Below are 24,113 nucleotides of genomic sequence, written 5' to 3' on the forward strand. Positions count from 1 at the left end.
GCTTCAAAACTATTCCTTTTTGTTTTTTAACTGTGAATAAAAAAAACCCCAAACAATTAACTTTTGGTGCAGTAAATACAGAACACAACATCCTATCACAGTGAAACATTTCTTTTTTTAATTTAACCTTTATATAACCAAGTAAAATCAACTGAGAACAACTTTTCATTCACACTGATTACATCAATGTCAGAAGCTTTATAGGCAAATATTTTTACCTTGGTGTGTTTTGACTGAGGCTTCAGTCTTACTCAGAAAATTTCCAACGTGGGTCGTGATGCGTCTCATTAGCACTTTTATTCAGGAAGCACAAGTGAAATTAAATTAAAATAACTTTAATAATCCCACAGGGAAACAATTCATTCAAAGACCAAAGCAGATGCAGATATGGACATTTCCAAGCTTCACTTATAAGCTACTTTGTTTTCGCACAGTAAGGGCACAAGCACATTTTTATTTGGTATTTATATTTTATCCTCATGTCTGAAAATCCCCCAAGAAATCCTAGAAAAGACGTTTATACTCCGCCATGTGTCGAGAAGTCAAAGCATTTGCTTCCCCCCCCATCAACATGCTGATTTTAGGGGTTTTCAATATCTTCAGACATTGTGCCCTCATCATTTCCTCATGTTTTTTCCTTTAGGTGCTTTTTCTGTTTTTAACCTCTATCCTGGGCTGAGCTGCTTTATTATGCATTACAACAATCTCTGTGCAAAGAATATGCGCCATGTATCAAATGAGTCAGCTGCAGTTAAACAGGCAAGTAAATAGCACTGAGGTTACTACAATATAATTAAATTCATTTAGTCCAACCTTTAAAAGTGTGTTTAAATGTTTGCAAATGATACTTTGTGGTAACTGTGACTAACTCCACCCAACTCATTTGAAGATGGAACGTCAGAAATTATAGTAAAGCTGTAGCTTATGTCGCGTTGTCTTCTTTCTTGAAGTTAGTACAATGGATTAGAGCCTCACAGGTCTAAAAACAAGCATCTGCAGCTTGTTTGCATACCTGTGGGGCTCCAACTACACTAACACTATGGCAACGTATTCTCTGATACATCATGTGGAGGATTTATCTGTATATTACCAGGTGTGCCAAATTACAGCTCAGGCTTCAAAGAAGTGATTTAATAAGTACTTTTACGTGATGCTGATGTAAAATGTCAAACTGAAGTTTTGAAAAATTAAATTTAATAATTAACACATGGTAGATATGAAGAGATAGGATTGTTCATGTATACATATAACAACGTATAAGTGCAATTTTTTCTAAATCAACCAAATTCAACTCTTTGAAGGCTTCACAAGGGATCCCGACCTCGCAGGAAGCTGTGCTGCAGATGCATCAATTTAGAGATGTGTTGAAACTGATCTGCACATGCAAAGCGATGAAGTTGAGCTGCAGCTTTGAAGCTCCTGAGCATAGGTGATCCCTTTGATAGGTACAGTATTTGCAGTATGTGGTTGAATAATGCAAACCAGATGAATCAGCAACAGTAATTTGAGTCAGCGCTTATCGAAGCAGCTCTAACTTGTACTTGCATCAACCTGGCAGCTTGTAGAAGTTCACTTCTGTAACTTAAAACTGCACCTCAAATTCTTAACTTAAAAAAAACAACAACTCTGTGATAGACTTGACATATTCTGTCTTTAATGTCTGGCATGAAAAAGACATTCAAAACCAGATTGCTACATTTCAACTTTTAAAATGGAGTAAATGAAACCATACATCGCAGTCCATTCCCCCTGATGCAAGTCATACTGTCACATGGGTTGAAAGTATCCTGAATGACAGAGCAATTTACTTTACACGTTGCTTTGCTTCATTTACAACAAACCTGAACTTTAGTTTAGCTAAGGAGTTTCCCTCCACACACCAATGTACTTTTTATATTATGTTGACATCTGACATACCTTTGGCAAACCTGGTTACCTAAACAATTAGTCATAAGCTAACATGTCACCTGATGCAGTGATGTGGTGTTATGATTAACTAGAAAACACCCCAAAAACTATTTATCACATGGACAGAACCGCAAGACATGGGAAAGTTTTTGCATTCACATCAGTATGGCGATGACAACATTTTTTACAGTGTTTAGTATTAGTAGCATCACAGTTCACGATGACCACCAATTCATTTGTTTACTTTACTCTTTAATTGATTCCCTCATTTCCTGGAAAGAAACCAAATAAAAATTTATGGTTTATATTAAATCTGCTTTTAATTCAGCTGATTAATTGAGTTCAATTTGAAACACGGGGAAAAGTTTCCACTTCTGTGGGGTTTTTTTACTTTTCAATTTAAATTTTTATTCAAAAACAGAATAAAGTTGCAGTTATTGAATTTAAAGTTGTGAAACAACTTAGTGACAAGCCAATAAACGTCCAGCCCCTCATACTCCCCGTGTTCATTTTGTAATGTCGGAGCAAATTACAAAATCTCAGGATTTTATAAGAAAGCAAAGTCTCAAGTTCTTATGAGTCACAGAATTACAAAATTTCTAAAGATCTGGAAGTTTGGAGGTAAAATATATACTTACAGTGAATTTTTTAGAGGTTCTTTATAGACTTTAACAAATTATGATCTATATATGAAACAATATAAGTAAAAACAGAACAATATGGTTATGATGAATACATTCATGTAATAAAGCTGCACAGAAACATTACTTGTGAGGGTGAGGGTCATCTAAACAGTTTGATGTTAAACAAAAAATCAGGTATCAAACAATAAGAGCTGATCTGTAGACTATGAAATTCCAATAAACTTCTTTTCCTATACATTAAATGAATAAAAATTGTATGTTTAAATGTTTAAGCCTTTTTTACTGCAGTAAAATTACTTTTAAAAGCTATGTCATAGTCTCATGTTTTTATTGTATTTAAGTGTTGAATTCTGACACCCATTTAAAATACTTTCACTAACTTCAGGAAGATTTTACCATTACAGCTTGCAATGACTAAAATCGCAACTTTGAAGCTAACGTGTTCAGTATGTGAAAACACTTTTTGCAATTCAAAAAGGTTGCTCAGTTTTGAGCTTATAAATAAGTTATGTATGTTAATAAAGAAAGTACTTACTATTAAATAAAGTGAATATGGTGTATTTTAGTTATCATATATTTTACTAGACATATTTAATATTTTGTTAAAGCTAGTTAGAGATATTTTGAAGACCACAAAGGTGACATTATGATGATAGACGACCTCAAACCAATAAGGTTTATCATCTTCATACTTCTATAAAATAATATTATATTCAATTATATAGTTTACTTACTTTTTTATGATTAAATATATATCTATATGTATTCATTTATATATAATTTGATATTCATGATAATTTCTTAGAGGTTTCGGGGCAACTTCCACAGATTGCACCCTACAAGCCTGTAAGGTCGACGATGGCTTTGATGAAAATTGTGTCATCTCTCAGATATGGACTCTTGCCAGCCAGTTTAGCCAGTGGACAGAAGAGTGGGCAGCCACTGGCGATGTTCATCTCGCTGATTGGTCGCTGGAAAGAGGTGGATGTGACATCGGGGCGGAAAGCATCAATAATGTGCTCCCGATTGTTCTGATCCAAGAGCATCAGGGTGACCTGGGGAAGGAGAGGAGGAGGGAAACATCAACTTTTTGAAAATTCTGGTTATCATTGATTTTCGTTGATGGATTAATTATTCTTAAGTGAAGTACCTTCTGACTGAACGGCCATTTGAGCAGAGCATCACACTTGCCCCTCATGACAACAAAGAACAGAGAGAGATGTGTTCCCCGACCTGTTCCATCGCCATTCAAATACAGCCTTAGACACATTTTGTACCCATATTTGCTCGAGTAAAATGCTGCAAAAGGAAGGAAAAGGAAAAATCAAGAATGTAAACAACGCCTTAACAAGTCATGAAAAACTAGCAGTGACTCCCTGAAGAACAACATGGGTGTTTTGAATAGGAATTCCCCTCTCCTGCATGCCATAAGTCAACAACATCCTAACCACATGCTCTTTCAGCTGATGGAAAGAATGAATCTTTCAATGAGATCATAAAAATCTCCTTTGTACAATTTAGACCTTTGAAGAAAACACAAAAAGATATGTGGTGGTTATGTCTCATCTTACCCGGTGAGAACATTGCAGGTGCTCGACCGGCCACAGCATCCTGCCTGCGTCGTGAGAAGTCTGTGATTTTCCAGACAAATATTCCATCGTAGGTGCAGAACTGGAGTTCTCGGAGCAGCTGTTCAGTCTCAGACAGCTGCAAGTCTCTCATGTTCACTGTCCTCTCAAGCTGTCGTATTTTACTGGACAGACTTTCAATTTTTTCTTGGTCTAAACGATGTTGATGTGCAAAAGCTTCCAATGTAAGTGAACTGCGCTCCACTTCCCGGTTCAGGACACACACAATGTTTTCTAGAGCACTCACCTGTAGGCAAAAAGGAATAATCGTATTCATGATCCACTCAAATCTATCAGTAACCATGGTTCACAGAAAACATCTAATATCGTATTACTCACTTTCTTTTCCAAATCCACAGACTGCACAGGGGCTGCAGCCCCGTACCCCTCTTCTGGAGCTCTGTATAGGCCCAAACCAGAGTCATCCTGCCATTCTCCAGGTCCAGTAGCCTCTGGGCGTGTCCGGGCTATGGATAGCACCATGGGCAGCAACAGACGCAAGTGCTCCATGGTGCTGCTGTGCTCATGGTCACTAAGCTTCCCATTCTCTATCTGAGAACCGGTGCAGAAGAAACAAGAGTGGCACTTGTTTAACTGCTTGTGTTTAATGAGGGAAAAACGTTCCAGGTTAGCACATTTATTTCACTTTGATATGAAACTTATTTATGATATCTAAAACCTTTAAACTGTTTCATAAGTTGTGATGTTAATACTCAAGTAATCAATAGGCCAATATCTTTCACACCTTCAGAGAGATCTAAAAAAAGAATCTATGAATAAATGACAAGATTTATTTATTTACTTCTTTATTTCCCAAATGTATTTGGAAATACAGGAAATAAAGTCAAAACAGCAGTCAAAATTTATAAGAATTCGTACATGATGAAATATAGCTGTCCTTTTACTATTTAAAATGATGCAACATGATCATCATGTTGCAATTCTCTAAACATAAACTATGTTTTTTATGAGGACTAAGTCCATAATTTTCGAATAAAAGTTGAAGGTTGAACTTTTGAAATATTTTTGTTAAAGTTTAATTAGAGGCTGAAAGAGATTTAGTGGACAGTTTTATATAAAAATCTTAATTTTTAGTTCTTATTGGGTTAAACAGCTTCTTGAATAGAAGCCAGGTTGGGTGTGTGAAACCTTTTTAAAAGCCTTGTGGAACTGGTTCAAATGCAAAACTGAAATCAAGGGGAAATAAAAAATCTGTTTTCCCATCTCGATTTATCGATGCTGCATTTGCATTTAATGAGCACATTTCTTCAGTTGTCAACATGTTTTGATCATCGCATAAGATAAGTGCTAATTAAGAAGTTTGTCAAACCCACTCAGTTTGAACAAGGAAAAAGGCTAAAAAATAGATTCTTAAATCAAAAGATTACATGTTTCCCATTAATATACAATTCTAAAATGATTACTTATATTTTGGGTGTTAGCTGACTTTATTTAATGCAGCAAAATTATTATTGTCAATAAAAAAAATGAACATAAATTAATGATCATACTGATTAATACACTGTACATACCACAGACTTACAGCCCACTTCACTGAAAGGACAGGCGCTCTTTGACTTTGCGCAGGATTTGACATGGTCACTGAACTGAAGGCAGAGTGGTCAAAAGGAAAGTGAAGAGTTAGAATGGAATTTCTAAGTCGCATCAAATGCAAGAAATGAAAGTGGGAACAAACTATGGGATGCATCAGAAAGAAACTTAAATGCTGTAAGGGGTCTGTCATATTAAGACCAGCTCTGACTCTTCTCTTCATGGAAACTCATTCAGCCCTTTTGCTGTGGTCTGCATGTTCTGTTCTTTACTTTAATTAAAGTGCTATGCATTTTAGTTAGCAATTTATTACCATTCTGATTAACTAAAATCACTAACTTATCAGACACTTATATGTAAAGTTAATTCAAGAAGCAAACCTTTTCTCTTGGAATCTTCTTTTTGCCACAGTCTTTGCATTGTAAAGGAAACTTTACACAGATTTCATCGTGAGCCTAAAATGTTGCATAAAAGCAGAAGAATTCCTTTATATGCATGTCCATTAAAGTAAACCCAGTCAGCAAGTGCTTTATCTTGTGTCATCCTCAGTGTCTCACCTTGATCTCTTTGAAGTTGAATGTAACTTTGCAGTACTTGCAGTTAAGAGTCCTTGCTTCGCATTCTCTTTCATTATGTTTGTCTTTATCTCTGCGAACAATGAGGTTATGGCAGGCCTCGCATGGTATTTGCTCATATTCACATCGGCCTTCATGCTGAGCCTAAAATAAAACAACAGGGCAGATTTTGTTATAAAACTTTCTGCAGTTCTCACGCAGTGCAAATATGCCTGCTATGGCTGAGCTTTCATGTGATAATAATCAACTGACAGATGAACTTTATGAAGCTGATTACAAGAGTGCACATGTAATCTGTTTGCAATAATTGAAATGCATCATTCAAGACCTGAAAACCATTTGTTGGCGGTTAAATTAAACAGACATTATGAATGGCTGCAGGTGTGTACAGGGCGTTTAAGGCACACCTGGAATGTGGTAAAACAGGAGGTTTGTTCGTTTAGGGGATTAAAGTAGATCAAATTAATCTTATCAAGTAAAATAAAGTAATTATCTTTCAATGATTAAATATTTTTTCAATATAATTATTTTTTCCACTTGTGGCCAATTAAAAGTAATGTTCTGGGACCTAAATTGTTATGACACAACACGAAATGTTCTTACAAAGTAAGAGGAAACTAAAAGATGCATAAGTAAGCATAAGTATAAAAACACTGAAGTTCAATTAAAAAAAATTGAGAAGTATGAAAACATCCATAGGCGATGTTCAAAAACACCGGGAAAAAGAAGGGGCAGAGCTTGGATGAGGTGGCGCCTAACAAACAGGAAGTTACTCCCTCTCACAACAAATGGCTACACGGCAAAGAAGTCACAGCACAAGGTACTCAGGTATGTTAGCCCGCTTTTCGACTTCACTGCTCTGTTTTCAATCTTACTACACCAGTAAATCTTATATAGCCGAAGCCACATAAAAATGAATCATCTTAAAGGAACTTTTTAGTCTCATCCTTTTCCTCAACCCACCACTCAGCCACCACATTTAGCGTTTTTTCCAGTTTAGCGACGCCTCGTTTCGGGTGTGAACAGCTAGCTTCAAGCAACGGTGCAGATCTTTTCAGATGACAATGACTAAGACAAAAACCCACAAATATTCCACATAAACATGTGGCTGCATCACAACAACATATAAATGATTTGTTACGTGCCAAAAAAAAAAACAAAGCAAAAGAAACTCGTCTATTTTCCAGTTATGAAAAAAAAAAACACGTGTTTCTTGTGAGAGAGAAAGTTTGATCAGCAAACAAAATCATGTTTAAATAAGCAAAGCAAGCAAAATAATATCTAATGTCAGCAACTTGTTCCTATTTCAACAAATATCTTGCCAACTCATTTTAAAAAAGCTGTTCAATGACACATCCACTGTCCATTTCCATTTAACAACCACAGATACAAATTACTGCAATGGTATTTACACAGAATCAGCAGTGGAATTTTTTCCTTTTTACAGCCATCCTAACTGGCCCACAGTAGATATTTTCAGTAGAAACAAAACTGAAGACAAATTACTCTCATTCAGACACACAACTCCCCAAACATGAATAAACATGATTCAGGGACTTTCTGCACTGAATACTACAGCCTATTGTGGTTCAGTTGTCTGACCACATTCCCATTTCATCTTATCTAGTTATAAAACCAGTAATTTAGGAGTCTCGTGGCTATCTAATCTCCATAGCCTACAACACTAATCTCAGATCCAGTGACCTTTAATGCTGGTACTTTCCACTGAGCTGGTGTTGACAGCACATGGAGTGGAACACCGGGGGACTTTCCAGCCTACACTTAAGTTTCATTTCCTGTTTCTCATAGTACTGTGTTGCGTGCATTGCATGCATATTGTTCAGCCGCCATTACAGATCTATACCTTAGAGCAGGAAAATCATGGTAGTGTCAGGTCACTTTGACATGCAGATGAGAATGGCAGTTTTGTATTTGATAGAGTAAACTGAAGCTGAGCACAAAAAGAAAGAAAAGTTCACATGAATAGAGAAGTAGGATTCAGTGAATCACCTCATACTCTTTTATAGATCCACTCCAGCTGCAGCCTTGGTTTAAACATCTGGCAGGAAGACTTGCTATTTCTCTACCTGCTGCATTGTCTGGGAAGGCCTGGTGGGGGTGGGTTCAAGAATAAAGACATGTGAAGACATGAGCAACCAGACAGAGTGGGCTTTATTGTGCAGTCAGGGAAAACCCCATTTAACTGCGTCAGTTTTAATTTCCTTTAAATGAAAGTAAAGGCATTAGTCTGCTTGTACCAAAAATAAAAAGGTTTATTTCAGAGCTTACCTCATTACTATTTAGGATAGATATAGGTTCTTCATAAATTTCTTCTTGGCGACAAGCTTCACAAGGCTTTGGCCCAGAGCTAACAGACAAAACAAGTTTGTAATTTTACCATAGTAACGGCTGCTCAGCGACAATAATGCGTAACTATTATCTGCTGCTACAACAACTGGAATAACAGATGAGCGACATGGATCACAGCTCACATTCATGAATCAATGATCAATGAAACAGAACTGGAAGCAACACATAGCAACACTCAACAATTGCACTAAAACTACATGGTTTTTCTAATTCCAAAGGCAAATAAATAGCCGACACAAACAGCACATTGCAAAGTCATCAGCAAATGTGATTGGTGCTTCTCAAACGGGTCATCTGAAAAGCTACTTTTCACATATGATGATTTTTACAAAACAAAAAGCACAAACAATTCAGGCAAAACAGTAAATTTCACAAGGGTTTTTAGTCGTTGGAAAAATGTTGAAAGATTAACATGATGAGATTTTGGTGTGAACATGGTTTAAAGTCTAAAATTTTAATAGTTATTAATTTTTTTTCAAGTTGAAAATTTCTTACCCCTCAGGTTTAATGATACTGTCAAGGTGTCATTAAACACAAGATTAAACACCAGTATATGCATAATGCATATTTATGCATTAATGAACAGTGCATCCAAGAAAAAAAAGGGGAACAGAAAACAATGAACACCTTAGAATGAGTCAGCATGACCAAATCCAAGTGATTCACTGACACCAGTATTAAAAGTCCAGTCATGTGAAGGATGAGTCTGAGTTTAGTAAATAATCTTGGGTGCAAAAAGTTCCCAGATGTGAGCAGAGATTAGATCACAGGATGTGCTGAGACATATCCAGTAAAAAAGGAAGCATAGGAGGAGGAAGGGGTTTGCATTTCACACGCTTGTTGGGTGGTCCAAGGACCTCCAGTCTACCTGGTGAGCTCCTTGAAGCAGTGTACACAGAAGCGATGGCCGCACTGAGCCTGGACAGGCTTCCTCAAAATCTGTAGACACTGCTGGCATTTGTATTTATTCTCCATGGGTACTGACAGCACACTGAGGGGGATCCCTGGTAAAGAGTTTGGACAGTCCAATGACATTCGTGCCATTCTTCTCCATTAATCTGGTACTATGTCCTGCAAATTAATGACACAAAACCACTGTTAACAGAAAAACACTGTATATTTATATATATGCCATAGAAACGCAACATATTAATTACAGTATTTTCTATGGCTGTGATGATATGCTTTTGTCCAGATTCAATTCGGCAGGTCAGTCGCGTTCCTGCACTCTTACTTTGAGGCCACGCTGTTGTGTTATGTGCAGTATATGGCTTGGCAATGTCTTTCTGAAATAAGCAGGGACGTTCCTGAAAAAGACAGCACTCGGATGGCAGCATATCTTGCTCCAGAACCTGTATGTACCTTTTAGCATGAAACATGCTTTCACAGATATGCAAGTTACTCACGCCATTGTCAAACTGCAACCCCCATACCACCACAGTGCTGATATGGACTCCTCAGACAACAGCGCAATTTTCCATTTTCCATCAGATCATCTCAGATGAGCTTGGCCCACTTATGTGGCTTTCGCTTTGTGTGGTAAAATTTTAACTTGTAGGTGTAGCGACAAACTGTGTTAACCAACAACACTTTTCTGAATCGTTCCTGAGCACACGTGGTAATATCCTTTATTCAATTATGATGGCGTGAAATGCAGGGCTGCCCAAGGAATCGAAGGTCACAGGCATTCAATTTGGTTTTCAGCCCTGCTGCTACTCGCAGAGATTTCTTCAGATCCTCTGAATCTTTTGATATTATGTACTGTAGATTATGAAATCACACAATTTCTTGTGATTGCACTTTTAGAAATGTTGTTGATAAACTGTTGGACCACTTGCTCACATAGTTGTTCCAAAGTGGTGAACCTAACCCCATCCTTACTTTTGAACAACTGAACTTTTCAGAGATGCTCTTTGTATACCCAATCATGACACTGCAAAAGGGCTAAAAAGGACTTTGCAAAATGATTTTTTTTTTTTTTTTTTAAATTTGCGTGTTACACTGCATCCCAACATTTTTGGAATTGGGGTTGTGCTTCTGAAGAGACATGAGCAGTGTCTACTCCCTCAAGCAAATAACTGCACAGCAACACTGGGCTATAGCATACAACTATATAGCACGTATGCTATATAGTTGTTTATATAGCATACGTGCTATATAAACAACTATATAGCATGTATGCAATTTATCTGACAAATGTTGTACTGTAGACATGTTAAAAGGAGAGTTATTTGCCTGTGATTGGTTAACCTAAGTTTAAAAGCACAGTGTGGAACGGTGTGTGCCCCGACAATTATCTGATTTTATGCTTTCCAGAAAAATCCAAAGGAAAAGATGCAGGAAACATACATTTGGCAAGAGTGTGACCTGTAAAGGCAGATCTTTCATCTACCAATAAAAGGTTTGTTACCTTACGCCAAGGAGGTTATGTTTTTACCGGCATTTATTACCTTATGAATGGATTTTCATGACATTTTCAGCAGTTGTTGGAAATTTGAAAAGGAAGAACTAATTTGATTTTGGTGGGGATCCTTTTTTTGTATTACTTTTTTTGTTTTTACCTTATTACTTTGTTTTCGATACTGGAAGATAACTATTTCAACTCAGGTTATCTTTGGCTGCTCGGATTGGATGTCACCGTCATAAAAACAAAAGAAGAAATCTGAGCATCTTATTGGTGGAGAGACCAACAGGAAGTCATCACAGTTTACACTGAGCTTCAATATTGAGGTCAGCAAACATAATTTACAAGTTTTTTAATCACAGTATGTAATAAATCATGAACGTATCATGGTGGAATTGACAGACAAACTTCCTGGGGAAAAAAAAGCTGCACTTAACGGCTGGATTGAAAACCTTTTAGAAAGGCTAGAATTGTCCCTAGCTCACTCAAATAGTGTGCTTGTGATAACAATTTTCCCAATTAAGTTTTGTTGTGTGGTTCCTGAGATATTTTGCCGTGTTGACACTGCCACGTTAGATCGCCGGCATACCAGCCGAGTGGTGACAGTTAACTTTATATTCTTTACTTATATTCTTTACTATTGCCGTGATTACCTCTGCCAAAGAGGTTATGTTTTACCAATGTTAATCTGTTTGTTTGTTTGTCTGTTTTTGTTCAAGATAACTCAAAAAGTTATGGATGGATTTTCATTAAATATTCAGTTGTTGGAAATGTGAAAAGGAAGAACAAAGTTTGGTGGTGATCTGGATCACCGGTTGGATCAAGGAACTTTTTAAAGGCCTTGGTGGAGGTTTGGCCTTTCCTAGTGCTATTAACATACAGTAGCCTAATATTTTTACTTCTGTGATGAAGAAAAAAAGCTTCTAGTTACAGCACTACTATGTGTCTGGTCTGTGTATTTACAGACTTTTCAAGTGCTTATTCTTTGCTAATTTAATTTATGTGGCAGAAAAGTTGAGTGGTTCTTATTTACATAATCTGGTAGCTCTCAGTAAATTTAACAACTATTCAAAACCTTACTACCAAAAGGTATAAATCGGCTAGGAAATGTGCCATCCTGCCATCTAATGGTTGTGATAAATTGTGCGATACATCAACTGGGTCACCTCGCAGCCATCCTCTAAATTTTAACAGTCTGTGTTGTTTCTTGTGTATGTAAAATTTGAGTATTGAATGTATTTAAAAATTGAGAAACACTGTACTAGAGCATAGAGGCAGGCACATGAAGTTATATTCATCATTACAATACAAAAGCAAATGAAGGTTTTCCTTTCATCAGAGTTACCTTACTGGTTAGACAAAAGGCATTACATGTTATATTGTTCCAGCTCAAACCCCCTTTTTTTTTTGAGACTTCCACCCTCCAAAGCACAAAAATCTGTAATGCCTGCTCCCAACGGTTCCTAAGCATGCGCTCCTATTTTGACATGGGCCACTGACTTTGTCTTAACATGGGGCTCTAAATGCAAAAGTATAGTTGGCCGGTCATTCTTATCATATAAAAGTCGAAATTAAAAGTATACTGAGGTAATAATTTACTCCACATAGTATCATTGCTTTCTCCCTCTTCTTCCCTGTGATACAAATAGCCTACTTGTTTTATTCTGTAAATTGCCTGATGTTATCTTTGATTTCATTACAGAAAAAACTTCATGTGGGACAGAACGTTTTTTTTATTACCAGAAACAGAACACGTCACAATTCAGGGACCCACTACATATATCCAGGTTTATTTATATGCTGTAGAAACAGGGTAGTAACATGTGCACACAAGTCAATTTGTGGTTGTTGTGAAAGACTAGTACTTAACCAAAGAATAGCAACAGATTTTCCAGTCGACAGTCAACTTAGGAGTGTCATTTTCCTTCATCCTTTCAAAGCAGGTTTAATGAAGAGCAAAAGAACCACCCATCAAAAATTGTTGGTGCCAATTAAGCACACATAAAAATCACTTCAGCCTTTCCCACAGACAATATATCCAGACATTCAGAACACATTTGTAGTTTTCATGAGCTCTTACTGATTTTATTCATTCATTCATTTTTATAACATATACTACCTGACCAAAAAAAAAAAAAAGTCAAAACCTGAATTTTACTAAGCAAATACGTACAAGCTTCTTGTTGGATAATTACTGCAATACTGATTATCTTTCAGCTGGCAACAAGCTTTGTAACCCAAACTGATGCAATGAGTAGCTTCTCATTTCTTAAACAACCATGTGGAAAGACAAATCCTGTGGCCGTGGAAAAGATGTTAGTCTGTTTAAGAAGGGTCAACTCATTGGCACACAGCTAGCAGAGAAAATGTCGAAGGAGATTGCAGAAACTACTAACATGGTGTTCAAAACTTTTGAACACATTATTAAAACTGGAAGGTCACAGAAAAACCATAGTCTTCCAGAAAGAACTGTAGTAAAAAAAAATAAAATAGCAATCACCTAAATGTGAAGGGTACTCAAAGGATTGGGACTTTACAACTGTGTAGCCATAAGAAACCACTAATCAGTGAAGCTGACCAAAGAAAAAAGCATTAGTTTTGTAGGGAGCATAAAGATTGGACTCTGAAGCAATGGAAGACGGTCATGTAGGCTTATGTATCCAGTTTTACCCTGTTCCAGAATGATGGGTGCATCAGGGAAAAGAGGCAGAAGAAGTGATGCAGCCATCATTGCGAGTTCGTACTGCATCCCCTCTTCTAAGGGGAAGTACTATGATCTGGGGTTGCTGCAGCTGGTCAGGTCTAGGTTCTGCAACATTAAGTTTCCACACAATGAAGTCAGCTGACTACCCAAATACACTGGATGACCAGGTTATCCCATTAATAGATTTTTCTTCTGTGATGGGATAGCCACATTCTGAGATAACAATGCCACAGTTCATCTTGCTTAAATTAGGAATGGCTTTGGGAGCATGAAACATCATTTTCACACATGGACTGGCTCCCACAAAGTCCAGACCTTGACCCCTTAGAGAACCTTTGGGAAATGCTGGAGAAGGTTTTGTGCAGTGGTCACTCTCCCATCACGATACACGATTGTGGCGAAAAACAAATACAAGACCGAATGGAAATATTTAATGAAATTCAAGGATATTGCAGAAGCTTATTAACACAATGCCATATTTTTTATATGCCCTATATATTTTTTTTAATCAAAGCTAAAGGCGGTCTAATTAAATATTTGGAAGGTTTTTTTTTTTCTTTTTGCTTTTTGCTCAAGCAGCGTATCTAAATCCTCTTTTTTGGAAACTTTACCTAAATCAGCATTTTCTGAGCAGCAAAACCTTTATTAGAACTTCTATATGGGGAAGTAGAACTGAAAAGAAGTCTAAATGTAAAGTCAAGAAAAAAACTCAAACAAATCCCTAATTTTAAAGACAAACTACTATAGAAAGCCAACAAGCCTAATCTTATGATGAACAGTCATGCCAGCAGCACACTTAAAAGATGTCTCATGGCCATCATGAGACTGGTCAGCTGTTAATAATGACAGTACAAGTTTGAACAACAAACAAAAATTCATACAAGTGTTATTCATACTTCCTAGGATCTTTTTATTTCTTTTTATTTTCAATTAACACACCCGACAGGCTAAACTTAGTCTTAATATTAAAAACTGCCCCTCAGACCACATTTAACATTTATATTATTTTACTAATAATATTGATAATCTATTTGAGTATCCAACAAAACTAAATGTCAAGGCAAATTTTTTATTATTTTGTTGATTAACAAGATATACAATTAGCTTTATGCTTTTAAAAAGTCTGACAAATGTAGTCTGACATGGAGAGTAAAATACTAACTAAAATGTGAATTTGATGTAACTAAGACAATGTTAGGCTGACCATTTCAATATTTAAACTTCTAGCAGAAATCAATTCAAGGTGTGAAACACAAAACTACTATTCAATCAACCACCTGCGTAACAGATAAAATTCTTTAAGTTGTTCGTGGATTACAACATCAAATAAATAGCATGATGACTAGTATTTGTTCTGTGATGCAACGCCAGGGCACGTAAAAATTAATGTAATTCACAATCTGTTCAAACCTGTCAAAAAAAAAAACCGCCTCAGTCTCTTACGCAAGAAAACCAGTCAGTGTTAAAGGAACCGACACTTAACACTTTAAACATGACAATGGTACGCAGTACAAACCTTGTGCGAACAATTACTGAAGCTGCAACCATTACTGGAAAAGCGTGAATTTGACTAGATAAGGATAAAAGAAAGTAAGAAGAAAAACCACTCCAAAAGTGAATTCTTTCTTCCAAGTCTATATAAGCTTTCCATTTGTACTTCTGATAGAGATAATGAGCAACAGCTGCATTATAAATAAAACACAATTTATCAATAAAAAAAAACAAACAACAACAACAAAAAAAAACCTCTCACTTTTCTTCCCAAACAAAAATCTGCAACAGCTCCACAGAGCTGCATCGGCTGTACAACAACCTCTGTTCTGCCTGCTCTCCATGTTCCTGTTGAATACTGCTCAAACAATACTATGTGGCAATCCACACAGAAGCAAAACTCACATTACTCACCCAGAATAGGTGCAGTTCCTGTCCTTTTCACAAAGTCCTGCCAAAGTATTTCTGCGATAAAAGTTCCAACCCCGAAGGCGGCGTCGGGCACTCCCAGAGTACATAAATAAATGGCCTTTTAGTATTATGTGGCATTATTGAGCTGTAATAGCCTCATACTCCCACATAACAAATACGAATACAATTTCTTACAACTACAATCAAAAGTGCAACCTAGTTTTTAATGCAGATTTACTGGCTTGTTACGCAACTTCAACAAACAAAACCTTGAAGCTCGTGGAGTATTTAATTGTCTGTACGTGTTTACGTTTCCGTGCAGTAACTAACCAGTGAGCTAACTTTTAAAATTCTCGTTCAGCGACATTAAGTTTAAGTTAGGTCAACCAACCTCAGAGTATTTGAAATATCCAACAGATAAAAACAAAACGAAACTGCTCCACTTGTGAGACGGAAGGACAACTCGCCCTTCGCTATTATTTACCATTCAAATCTACACTATTTCCGTTCATGCTAGTCTATGATGCTAGTCGAGGAAGGGAGCTAGTCAGAGACGGCGCATGCGTACTCGGGTTCAAAATGTGGCCGATGTGTTACAAACTCTGCCAGGTAAACCAGCGACCCTTTACTTTAGCATCTAAAGGTACGCATCACGTTAATCTCGTCTCTGTGTTGCTATTATTATCTTTATCCATCGCTTTTTATGAATACATTTGTTGATCAAACATATAGATTAAATAGGTCTTTAAAAACGGACATTAAGCAGTGTCGACACACTAAAGCTGTGTAGCGGTGGGCTAATGTTGCATTAATGTTGCATTTATATACAGTCTATGGTTGCAGGATGAAAATGCTATTTAGGGTAATTCTGTTAGCTTAATTGTGTAACGTGACCTCTGTCATTGCAGAACACGTGATGGACATTTGCTTAACTTCTTAGAGTCGGCTGTACTAATCTTAAAGTGTCACCTGAATGCTCTTCATGTTTTTGTTTCGTCAAAAAATTGAGTCCATGTTGTGTTAGAGGACGCAATTGCTAAAGACAAATCAAGGTGCATGACCCCGCCCCCCTTTGTCTTTAGTATTTTTTGAGGACATTTCAACACGGAACTCACTTAATATTACACCAAAGCCACAATATTCGTGGTTTGAGTTGCTACTTCTGCTTTCTAGTGGGCTGTTACCACTCTGCCATACCTTGTTAGAAGGTATTAGTATTATGAAAACTTTTTCTTATGTGGAACTTTAATTTGGTTTTATTTATCCCTCTTTGATCATTTTATTTAACTGTAACATGCAGTCATACAGCAAGCTGTGGATTTCTAATAATCTTGAAAGCGGCGCAACAAATATTTTGCACCTGTCCAACCTCTGTTTCACCATTGTTTCAGCAGCACTTGTCCACCATTTCCACACCAGTCATACTTACCTTGCTTATGATGGGCTTTACCTTGGACACATCCACACTACACCCTTCCAGAAAGCCTTGTTGGCTGTGGGGTCCGGTGTGGCAGCCCTCCAGGACCCATACCGACATGGTGAGACTGTGACACAACAGACACTTTTATATTGAATTAAGGTATTTGCACTGACATTTTCTTTAAAAAGTGCTTCGTTTGAGCGCAATACTTTAGACATTTACTTTGCACTTAACAGCATGCTCTGTCTGTATCTATACTATCAGCTACCTAAAAATGTCAGTAAAATCTTTTCTTTTGATTGAAATCGTATAGCTGAAAAGCCCAGTGATAGTATGCAGGAATATATCATCATAACTGATAGGACAATTTAAATTTAGTTGTTCAGTCTCAGTCATGTATGAAACCATGTATGCAACCCTTGGCTTACAATCCCCCTTTATGTTTTATTTTTTTATTCTAATATATAAACCCTCCGCTCTTTGATGACACATAACATTGTTTTATTCCTATGGTTATAAAGCAAATGTTTAACCTCTGCCTCTTTGGAGTTCATTGTCACATGCTTCAAAATTTTTCAGAAACAGAAATGAGAAAAGGCCTTGAAAGCCAAATGTTAAGTCAAAACTATGACGGAGGAAGAGAGTATGAACACCTGTCAGCTGATGTTTAGTCACATATTTGGATCACCTGCGGTTTGAACGTGTGAATAGCTGCTCATTTGTTTATAGGTTTATATTGTCAATTTCTAAAGAAATCAGACCAAAACGTCTTTAAAAATCTTTACAGTCATTCTCTCAGACTTGAAAAAAATCCCTCCTACACTGAAACATCTGTTATTGTAGTTTAGGGGTTTCCATCAGGCAAAGTTTATTGGCAATTATTTGTGTACAGTTAGCAAATTATTCTTTGAGTGGACAACATCAAAATTAAATTAAGTTAAACTCTTAGACAAACAATACTTCAGAACAGTTGTAGCAGTCAAAAGTTTCAACACTCTTTTCTCTTTTACATTTAAATAGAAAGTGTGTCCAAACCTGTGAAGAGTAGTGTATATAAAAATCTTAAGTTTATATAAGTAAGAAGCAGGAAGGCAGCACTGGCTTTGGCCATCTACAAGTTGATTTTTAGAAATGCTTCTGTGGCTTTTCTGTTACTGAACGACATTAATCTCAGATTATGATTATATTACTTCTTTCCATCCTGAAAATACACAACTGATGGGGTCACTTTGTCCAGTGTCTATGTAAACATGTCTGCTGGAATCTATAATCAGACTGATTTCAGTCAGATAGAAGACACATTTGTCCATGTAAACATAACTAATGATATTCAATTAATGAAACTGCAGAGTTAATGCATTTATTGCATTAATGCATTCATTTCCTCTGTAAAGACAGACGCAAAACCTAGCTAGCTCTTTCTACCCTCTGAAAGCAGTATTGCATGTCTGCAAGGGACATATACATAAATTAAGATGATTGCCAAGCACGGTGGTAAATAGACTGGGGCCGTCAGTGGCCAAACTTTTCCAGTCATAAGTATGTTTTCCTCAGTGAGTTGATGTTTTTCCACAGCTGCAGCGATGACTGCTCGGCAGGCAGCTATTTTGAAACTGTTTACATATGCTGTCCTATGTTCTATTTAAGACATTACTTATGCCACAGGACATTCTAATGTCTATCAAAGAAAGTAGATACTGCCGTCACAGAGATCAGAGGGTTCTCACTTGTCCATTCAGAGACGACATAGTGAAAATGGTGGTATAAATGTGGCAGCTGCAAGTAGATATAAATGGCTCATTCCAAGACAAAAAAAAAAAAAAAAAAAACTTAAGTTATTTCCTTAAAGTGATTGGATACTAATAGAAAAACTGTTTTTAACTTTGTATGAAAATGGACTTGTTGACATTGGACGTTTTCAAAATTGTACATTTATGAACGGTGTGCCACATCTGGAAAATTTGCTGAACCTTCCTTTGTGAATGTTACAGATATGGTTGCGGTGCTCGCTGAGACTACAGGACACCAAGCTCTCATCAGTCTCAGGGACAGGATGAGAAATGATCCTGAAGGCTATACTATCCTGATGTGAGCCATTCCAGCACTATTTAGTATTTTCCTCACCTCTTTGGATGTTATCTCCCTGTTTTAATTACCTGGTATTGCAGAGAACGGCCAAGAATCCGTTTGTCTACACTTGATCTGAAAAAGATGGCCTCGTTGCCCGATGGTTCTTTCGGGAGAGAGTATCTCCGTTTTCTGGAGGACAATGTGAGTAGTCCACACAAACTTAAAGGAAAGCTATTTGCTGCTTGTTGTCAAATTTTAAATACAGAATTAAGCTGTTTAAAGGAGAAATTTTGCTTACCTATGTCCTGCTTTCTGGCAGAACGTGACCCCTGACTCAAGGGCAGAAGTGAAGTTTGTAGACGATGAAGAGCTAGCTTACATCATGCTAAGATACAGAGAGGTCCATGACTTGTTGCACACATTACTGGGCATGCCCACTAACATGCTGGGTGAGTCAGACTTGATATATCAGTGCAGTGTTGACCTGTTAAACTCTGGTTTATGAAGTCTAACGTAAAACATTGCGAATAATGCAGATTAGGTTTTATTTGTTGTTGTTGGGTTTTTTTCTCTCAAATTTGTATGTGCATGTCTAGATTTACTTTTAGAAAATTGAGCTATTTTTATTTTAAGTGTGAAAAGATGGTAGCATCTCCTTCACTTTTTTTTTTTTTCTTTACAAACCATGCCAATTCAACGCTCCTTTCTGCAAAAGGTTGATCTGAGCTCTGTTTTGTTGCTGACGCACTCATAAATGAACTCTTACAAGTAGCTGTTCTGAAAATGTTTAAGTTTTATTGACAGAAAGGACTGAAGATTATTTTTAGTGTGCTCAATGCAGGTTTTAACCACATTATACTCTTGACTGGTTACTGTTTCTCTCTTTCTTGACATTAATTTGCATGTTTGTTTCTTTCTGTGCATTTTTGGTTTCAGGTGAAGTGGCTGTGAAATGGTTCGAAGCTGCTCAGACAGGGCTTCCCATGTGTGCTTTGGGAGCTATGTTGGGACCACTTCGACTCAATGCAAGGTTTAGTATCAGCATTTTGAAGAACACAATACTCATATAGAACTCATTATATGGCTTTGTGTTTGAGTCGTAGCACACTTTCATACAAGTTTACTGCTGGGAATTTATACTGTATGCCTTGTTGTGTTACATCTAAAGCTACAGAGTTGTGTCAAGAAAGAAATGTGGATGTGGATTATTTTTTGCTGGTGGTTATATGTTTATAAAGTTGAAAAAATTAAAAGGAAGGAAGGAAAGTTAAAAGGAAGGAAAATTAAAAACCTTTACAGTAAATGTTTATTGTCAGGCAAAAGAAAAAAAGAACAAGAGAACAAAGCAAATGACTGACAGGAGAACTACCCTGATTTCATGGCCCTTTTCAGGATCTGGCGTCTGTGATCATAAGAGGAAACACTCCACCAACTTTTTGATAAATGATTCATATGAACCGTTTTTTTTTGTTTTTTTTCTGTAAATCAGTTTAATCTTCTTGCATTTGGAAAGCTGGGTTGGAGATCTTTAAATGCCACAGACAAATCCCAACAGATTTTATACAGGTGTTGGATAATTCTTGTTTTTTCTGTTCTCGTGTCCCCCTCCTCGCAGCCGTTTACAGTCCCTGTTCACATCATTGGGACCTTGGGCTCTGCAGAATGGCAGACAAGCCCGCTGTGTTCTCAACATCTTCTATGAAAAGCGGTGGGAGCAGAGCCTCGATGACCTCAGGCAGGAGCTCAATATCGAGTGTCCACCTGTCATACTAGATGCTGCGAGCAAGAAGCTGAAAGACAGCCAGGCTACTTCCTGACGGTTCAGGTGAACCAGTTCCAGAACAATCAGTTCCTTGAACTTCCTGATGGGCCAGGGACTACCTGTAAATGAGCAAACTATGGAGAAACCACTAAATATTTCAAGTGTCACACTGTGGAATTACTAGCAAGACAAATATAATTATCTGTTGAGGAAGTGGAAACGTTTTGTACTTTGAAAAGTACTGGTTTATTACGGTTTGCATACTAAGTGTGTGTGTTCATATACACATTCATATATATATATGTGTGTGTGTGTGTGTGTGTGTGTGTGTGTGTGTGTGTGTGTGTATATATATATATATATATATATATATATAGAGAGAGAGAGAGATAATATGTGTGTGTGTGTGTGTGTGTTTATGTATGTATAAAAAAATAAATAAACTGCCAAATCTAAATGTCAGGTCTAAATGTTCATTTCTATTTATTTACCTCTATTTACCTTATTTGGTAAAGTTCACAATTTGCTTTTGATTGCAATATTGATAATAACCCAGTGAGCCTATTTTTATACCAAAGGAAAGGGTAAGTTTGGTAAAGCTTAACAGGAGATAAACAGTAAACTTGTAATTTATGACCCATTACAGAGAAACGGTAAAGTGTGCATCTGTTACAGACTGAGAAAACAGTGATGGTGCAGCTGCATTCTGAGTTGTGCTGTCTTATCAGAGTTTGTACCTCCACTTTCCAAAAGTAGCATCAACAGGAAGAGAAATTAGGTATGCAAGGTTTTAAACAAACCCCCAAAATACCTATAGATACACACACACACACACTTTAATTAGAAGTGCTTCACATGGGAAATTTCATTGCTATTGTAATTTACAGAAAGCAGGGAAGTTTTCCAAAACCTAAATATTTAAAATTGTTGTTTGAACTTGTATTTTAAAGATATAATTCTAGTGTCTTAACTTTATCAGCTAAGTTAATTCTATTTCATTTATACAAATGTTTGTAGAATTTATTGCTAGTATCAACCTTAATTTGGGACAGGGTTGAATAAAAGGTTTATGCAACTAGACCCTTTCTGAAAGATCATCTGTCAGCAAATTAATGTATGACAGATCAGGGGGTCAGGTTGGGATAAACAAGGGTTAATAATGTCATGGCCTCATGGCGTTCCTCCGGCAGTCATTGATCAGGTATTGTAAAAGCAAAACTGTGAATAACTTCAGTCTTTCAACATCTACTGTGTTTCATGTGAAACAATTGCGGAAGCTTGGGGAAATGCATAAAAGCCATACCTGGAAGCCATACTGGATGAGCATGAATGCTAAAACCTGAAGATGTGTTACATGTGAAACCTTCATACTGTATGTTTAACACATGCACTGGAGCAATGACGTCATTTAAAACTACTTTCACCCAACAAAATTTGCTACTTCATTGAGTGATATAATCTGAAACTTACTCAGAAAGTAAGTTGTATGAACTCTTAAATGTCCTTAAGTTCTCTAGAATGCAGCTCCTCTCTGTTTGACAAACTGGGGACACATGCTCTGGGGTTAGATGAGTCCAGGTTTCAGCTGCTAATGAAAAAAAAACAAATCTGATGTCAAAACTCCATGCAGGCTGTTATCTGTGTTAATGTGGTTCCATGAACACTTATAATTGATCCAAAGATGTATATTGGAATTGTGAGGGGGCATATGGTACCATTAAAGAAACCTCTCCCTCTGGAGGGGTCTTGTGTATTTATCAGAACAATGCCAAGCCTCAAGCTGCATTCAAACTGGCTCCACACAGTGTTTGAGCTTTTCTGGCTTGCCTGTGGTCCAAATAAATTTTCTGCTTTGGGATCAGGGGGCTGTTCAGCCAAGACAAAGAACCTTTTGAAAAAATCTGAAACAATTGGCCATAATATTGAAAGTGTAACACAATGACAGACAAGCTCCTATGCCATCCAAATATGTTGATTTGGATAATTATAGTATAATAAATGACACAAAGCAAAATGTCTGAAATGAATGTTTTATGAAAACCTAAATTAACCCCAAATAGTAATACAAAAATCTTATATTATGATCATATTCAACTGTTATATATGGAACATCCCGATATCTAGCTGTCTGTATGTCTGGGTGTCTCTCTGTGCGTTTATACTGTCATACTCTGCGTTTCTTGTTGGATGCACATTAAGGTGTCTCTGTACAATGAAATTCTTACTTTGCTGTCGGCATTGAATTCCATAAATATTTAAAGTATATTGAATAAACTAAGAGGAAGCACATGCAAGAGTAAACAAAATATAAACAATACTTTAAGTAATATATGCACATAATGTTTAGTGTGCTACAATAACTGCATAACCAGCATAAACGGGATATATATTTTTATATTACACTGGACATGTTGGACCTCTGCCTATAAATTTGTGTAATATTGATAAATACGACCTCACACAGAACTGGATAAACTCTTATGCTCTTATCTGCATGCGTTTTCTGAACCACTTACTAAATTAGCTTTGTTCAAAAGGCTTGTATCCAATTAAATACTTCTCATCTGCTCATTAGTGCATATCTTTTTTTTTTTAAAATTACAATAGTTTTGACTGATCACATAATAATCAACTGTGAATAAAACAAAGTTATGGATGTGGAGGTGGACTGGATAATGATGTAATAAAGATAATAAAGGCCAGAAATGAATAACCTGCGCTGCAAAATACAATGAGGTGGCGCCCTCTGGGGGTGAGTTGCAGTTAAACAAACAACCTCCACTGAGCATCTGTCTTGCATTCCGTTTTGTCAGTGCGTTATAGGTTATTGGAAATCTATTTGAAAATAAGAAGTTTAAATTTTGTAAATTTTGTTTGCAATAAATAAAATGCCAACTTAAGGTAAGTAAAGTTGTTCCATACAACGACTTATAATGAATAAAGTCAGAGAAAAATTGTGAAGGAAAAAAAAGATTTTTAAAATCTCTTCATATTTTACACACCTTGTTGAATTTTACACCATGGTTGCTTCAAGATTTTTATTTATATAGATTTTATCTTATAATGTGACCCTTATGATAATAATGACCATAGGCAGAAATGTTCCCTTACCCAGACGCGGGTCACCAAGACCCCCCTCCGGAGCCAGTCCTGGGGTGGGGCATGAGAGCGAGTG

At 36.7% G+C, this 24,113-nt stretch overlaps 2 protein-coding genes across 3 annotated transcripts; one reads left to right on the forward strand and one right to left on the reverse strand.

Annotated features, from left to right (window-relative positions):
* Positions 1 to 1,741: 1,741 nt before the first annotated feature.
* traf2b (Tnf receptor-associated factor 2b) lies at positions 1,742 to 16,194 on the reverse strand. 2 transcript variants are annotated; one of them, XM_079256258.1, is made up of 11 exons: positions 16,078 to 16,194; positions 9,545 to 9,747; positions 8,596 to 8,674; positions 8,317 to 8,415; positions 6,289 to 6,450; positions 6,112 to 6,186; positions 5,713 to 5,787; positions 4,520 to 4,732; positions 4,124 to 4,427; positions 3,703 to 3,851; positions 1,742 to 3,607 (listed from the first exon to the last, which is right to left on the reverse strand). In XM_079256258.1, exons 2-11 carry the CDS (start codon positions 9,718 to 9,720, stop codon positions 3,389 to 3,391), a joined length of 1,551 nt encoding a protein of 516 aa, XP_079112384.1. In that variant the 5' UTR covers positions 9,721 to 9,747; positions 16,078 to 16,194; the 3' UTR covers positions 1,742 to 3,388. The 2 variants fall into 2 exon arrangements, with proteins under 2 accessions (XP_079112384.1, XP_079112385.1); XM_079256259.1 differs by lacking the exon at positions 16,078 to 16,194 and adding an exon at positions 15,690 to 15,841.
* coq4 (coenzyme Q4 homolog) lies at positions 15,987 to 21,260 on the forward strand. The gene is made up of 7 exons (XM_079256260.1): positions 15,987 to 16,329; positions 17,081 to 17,224; positions 19,098 to 19,194; positions 19,275 to 19,377; positions 19,496 to 19,625; positions 20,113 to 20,206; positions 20,792 to 21,260. The coding sequence occupies exons 1-7, from the start codon at positions 16,197 to 16,199 to the stop codon at positions 20,991 to 20,993; spliced, it is 903 nt and encodes a 300-aa protein (XP_079112386.1). The 5' UTR covers positions 15,987 to 16,196; the 3' UTR covers positions 20,994 to 21,260.
* Positions 21,261 to 24,113: the final 2,853 nt, after the last annotated feature.

This window comes from Telmatherina bonti, assembly GCF_933228915.1.
Source record: "Telmatherina bonti genome assembly, chromosome: 17".
Taxonomy (NCBI): Eukaryota; Metazoa; Chordata; class Actinopteri; order Atheriniformes; family Telmatherinidae; genus Telmatherina; species Telmatherina bonti.

What these genes read in the sequence shown, in the direction of transcription:
- traf2b (XM_079256258.1), bottom strand. Translation starts at nt 9,720, where the DNA reads ATGGCACGAATGTCATTGGACTGTCCAAACTCTTTACCAGGGATCCCC. An exon ending in TGCTTCAAGGAGCTCACCAG is followed by an intron (nt 8,675 to 9,544) that starts GTAGACTGGAGG and finishes TTTGTCTGTTAG; the next exon opens with CTCTGGGCCAAAGCCTTGTG. An exon ending in CTGTGGATTTGGAAAAGAAA is followed by an intron (nt 4,428 to 4,519) that starts GTGAGTAATACG and finishes TTTTGCCTACAG; the next exon opens with GTGAGTGCTCTAGAAAACAT.
- coq4 (XM_079256260.1), top strand. Translation starts at nt 16,197, where the DNA reads ATGCTAGTCTATGATGCTAGTCGAGGAAGGGAGCTAGTCAGAGACGGC. An exon ending in CCAGGACCCATACCGACATG is followed by an intron (nt 17,225 to 19,097) that starts GTGAGACTGTGA and finishes TGAATGTTACAG; the next exon opens with ATATGGTTGCGGTGCTCGCT. An exon ending in CATGCCCACTAACATGCTGG is followed by an intron (nt 19,626 to 20,112) that starts GTGAGTCAGACT and finishes TTTTGGTTTCAG; the next exon opens with GTGAAGTGGCTGTGAAATGG.